At 38.4% G+C, this 4,028-nt stretch overlaps 1 protein-coding gene across 1 annotated transcript; it reads left to right on the top strand.

Moving 5' to 3' along the window:
• The first annotated feature begins 7 nt into the window (after window positions 1-7).
• LOC111665747 (SPRY domain-containing SOCS box protein 3-like) lies at window positions 8-4,011 on the top strand. Its single transcript, XM_023420825.2, has 3 exons — window positions 8-134; window positions 2,163-2,298; window positions 3,040-4,011. The coding sequence occupies exons 1-3, from the start codon at window positions 94-96 to the stop codon at window positions 3,319-3,321; spliced, it is 459 nt and encodes a 152-aa protein (XP_023276593.1). The 5' UTR covers window positions 8-93; the 3' UTR covers window positions 3,322-4,011.
• Window positions 4,012-4,028: the final 17 nt, after the last annotated feature.

The following is a 4,028-nucleotide window of genomic DNA, read 5'->3' as shown; positions in this document are numbered from 1 at the left end:
GAAGTAATGTTTACGTCTAGGTCGCCTAGAAGTGGGACAGAGTGCAAACTGCACCTGTCACTCGGTCGGGTATAGAGGCACACCAGCTTCCAAATGAGCCATTGCAAGACAGTATACAGGAAGACTACTGCAAGGTAAGAGCATGAATGCCTTTGAAATTTACATATTCCTGCTGCACTGTGGGTGACGAAGTTTTTAAGCTTTTAAGTTAAAGAAACAACAAAATAGACTTTGGGTTGTGGAACATTTCATCAACATACAAACGGTACTTTAGGCACTCCAATGATATTGTCTAGAATGACTTACAAGGAGAAATGTAGATAGTTTTATTGCACTGGCTTGTCTAGTGAATAGAGGATTAGATTCAGTTGTATTAGAATGGAAACTGGGCAGGACACAGACAGTGATTTGATTTGACAACAGAAACATTTTCAGTAATTTAGTGTCTTAAACATAACTCATTCATATCAACGTCACACTCCTACTGCAGATTGCATTCATATCATAGGCATCAAAACATTGGCTGACAAAGATACTGTAATTAGTCCTGACTAGCTTGACCAGATGATGCATTTACAGTATGTGGGGTAAGGCCCAATTAAAGTGAGACTAGCTCCAGATTTACTAATCTAAATTATTGGTATTTATCTCCTGCACCTGCTTGCAAAGCAGTCACCAGCTGCTGTGTTCAGTGCTGGCATTAACTGAGAAATGCTATCAGGTTGAGGTACCTATAGGTTATTATAATATAGAATAAATCTATAACAATTGTAATATAGCACAAAATAATAATTTGTAATGTAGAACATGTTTTCTCTTACTTCTACAAATGAACTCTTGACTTACTTTTCAGAAAAATAAAACACTGCAATTGAAGCAATTGATTGTACTGATTATTGACTGTGAAGGTGGTAAATAGTTCAACACCGGATATATATTCTTTTTAAAAGCAAGCATACTTGTCTTTGTGTCTTGTTTTTGCCCTGTTTTCTGGGTCATAAAGGCCAGAACAGAGTGTGAAGTTACAAAAATATCCAACTAAGAATTATGCTTGAGTTAGTACATATTATATAAATACAAACTGATTACAGGCATAATGAATAATGACCTTGTCACAGATTACTTAGTCTTTATTAAAACAGTCTTGATAAAGCACATGCAGTGTCAGTGTTTGTTGTTCTGTGTCATGATGGAACCAACTTAACAAGATGTCTCCAAAAGTTATACAAGATGAGACGTTTTAATTGTTCTCACAGAGTTTTTGATCCACCTTCATTAAACTGCCAGATATTTAGTAAGATGTCATAGTCAGTATTAGGGCAGGTGTGAAGACAAGTATATGAAAACCTATGATTTGAGCTCTGTATGCATTTTGGTCACTAGGTTAGATGACCTTATCTGTGTCTATGTGATAATGAAGCTAGCTAACGTGCTGCCACAGTGGCAAAGCAGAGGGTTGGGTTTAAAGGTTAAAGAAGTGGCTGGAAACACTTCCTTCTGCCAACTGTGGCATATGGGGCAGATAGAAATAGGCAAGCCACCACACAAAGATCAGTCTGCGGGAGGCTAGACATTTTTCCCTTACAATGCTATTTTGCAGCTTCCTATTGACTGTAAGAGCAGATTAGGAAAGTAAACACACTGTTGATTGTTTCCTATTTGCAATTTTTTCTGACTTCATTTAAGCTGTTCAACCAGTTTTGGAAGCATTTGAGAAACATTATGAGAATGCGAGGTAACTTTCCTATGCAAGTTGGAAAAATGTGCACATTGCACCCTAGAATTCATTCGTCAAACCTCATCTTTGAAAATGAAATAATGCAAACAACTATCTATTCTGTATCATTCACCGTATCATTTGTTTGAGATTTAATTTTGCAATTTTCAGTTGATTCAGTGTGATGTGAATTCCCAGAAAGCCCTCTTCAGTGTGAAATACAAAGTTATTTCTGTCTCTCTTCCTTGAATATGGCCTGCTAGGTTTGGAAAATGTGTAATCAGTTATGCTTGTTAATGTGTCAAAAATTAATCTGACCTCAACAAACCAATCAAAGAATAAAGAAGTACTGAAGTTGGAGTTTAACACTGACCTTACTTACAAAGTACATGGCCCACTGTACAGATAACAGCTGGTCATAAGGTGTTGGATCTGCTGTCCACAGAGCTGCCATGCTGAGAAGAGGCAGAAATGGCCGGACTCGGCATTTGGCCTGGAGCGAAATACGGCAGGAGACAGATGCCATGGAAGTGATCCAGACATTGGACAGAGAGCAGTGGGAAGGCCAGACAACAACACAGGTGAGACACTGGGGTTTTTAGGCCAGAACAAAAGACGAAAATAGGTCAAACACGAATAGAGAAGTGGAAAAAAGTAGGGATTTAGAAGGAGGTGGTGTTCTGGGGAATTCAGATGTAATGTATATTTGGTATAAGAGGAGAACGATACACTTACAAGCATCACTTGCTTGATGTTAGGCGATATGAAACAGCTATATCCAGCGTTTTTTTCCGCAGAAAAGAGGAGAAAATCAAAGAGAGTCATGATATGAAAGATCATATTTCTACCTGAGTACCAGTAGTTTTCCACTGGGACTCTTCCCTGTCTGAAATGGCTGTGTGTAAAGACATGGTCAGGTCTCCAGTATTTTTGGAAGGGGTCTAATTTTACTTACTGGCACACATGACTTCTCTCACCAATAGGAACCATGAACAGCTTTTAGTGAAAAGGTTTTGAAACATGGGATATGGGTGATGGCTCTCATTTAGCCCTTTGAAGTGTGTGCGACACTGCAAGATTATCATTTTCCAGTCGAGACTTAGCGACCTGTTATTCTTTTAGTTTGCTCTTTAATTTGCTCTTTCTTGCCTATAAGGTTTCTATAGGGCTTTACAAGGGCATCACAGCAGACAGGGCAATTGATAAAACGTCAAATATAATCCTGGATCTAATTCCTGTCCTTGCCACTGAGCCAACATCTCTGGACTATGGCCATGTCTATGGACTTACAAGATGCCGTTTGTACTGTGTGTGTCAACCAGATCAGCGATTTGGAGTCTGACGTGGACTACCTGGCGAGTTCCCAGACTGTCACTGAGGTGGTGGCCTTGCCCTGCACTGTGCCAGTGATAGGGGAGTCTTTCTGCCAGTGTGACCGTCAGGAAGAGCTCAGCCCAGGATACATTCTTATCAGTGACTGCGTCTGTGGGGAAGAGGATCAAGGTGAGCAAAAGTTGACGAACACAGTAATACAGTATATGAACACAGCAGGGTACTCTATAAAGTGTGGTGTTGAGGCTGCACAGACTAATATAACAATATAAACCCTTGACAGTAATATGAAAGTACATTACTATATTTGGCTTTTGAAAGCATCTCTATATATTAAGCAATATCCCAATCAATTTTAGTAAACCAGATCATGGGATAATGAACTGATACTATACACTAATAGAAAAAACATAATTTGCTCACTCCAAATTTGAATTAAACTGGTTTATTTACCCAGCAAAAATCAACGTTAAGTCCCTTTCACTGTTTGTTTTAGAGTTAAGGCTAAAAACTGTTATCAATTTCAAAATCTTGGTAATTATTGATTGTCATATGGCATAATTCCACTGACTCTATTCATGTATTTAATAAAATGAAGTGAAAATATCCTAGTAACAGAGACACAAACAGGATAAAAGTGTCCTAAGCCATGCTTGCAATCTTACAGTGCTGAGCTAAATGCTAATGTCAGCATGCTGACATGCTCACGATGTTAGCTAACATGCTGAAGCTTACAGGGTTTAATGTTTATCATCTAAGTTTAGCATGCTAGCATGCTAAGATTTTATAATTAGCATCAAACTAAGTACAGATGATGCTGAAGGGAATGTTATTACATTTTGACCTGTAATAGTGCCAGATGAGTTACATTATTACATTTCATCCTGAGGGAGACACAAATGTTAGTAGCCTGTGTATATTCTCATTTGTCCAGGTCATAGTATCCTAAAGGAGTTTTTTTTAAATCGAAAACAACTGG

The sequence above is a fragment of the Seriola lalandi genome, unplaced genomic scaffold (assembly GCF_002814215.2).
Source record: "Seriola lalandi dorsalis isolate HSWRI2012SDOR001 ecotype SW California unplaced genomic scaffold, Sedor1 jcf7180002002404, whole genome shotgun sequence".
Lineage (NCBI taxonomy): Eukaryota > Metazoa > Chordata > Actinopteri > Carangiformes > Carangidae > Seriola > Seriola lalandi.
The sequence above is the reverse complement of the archived record's forward strand: the minus strand, read 5'-3'. Positions and strand labels throughout refer to the sequence as shown.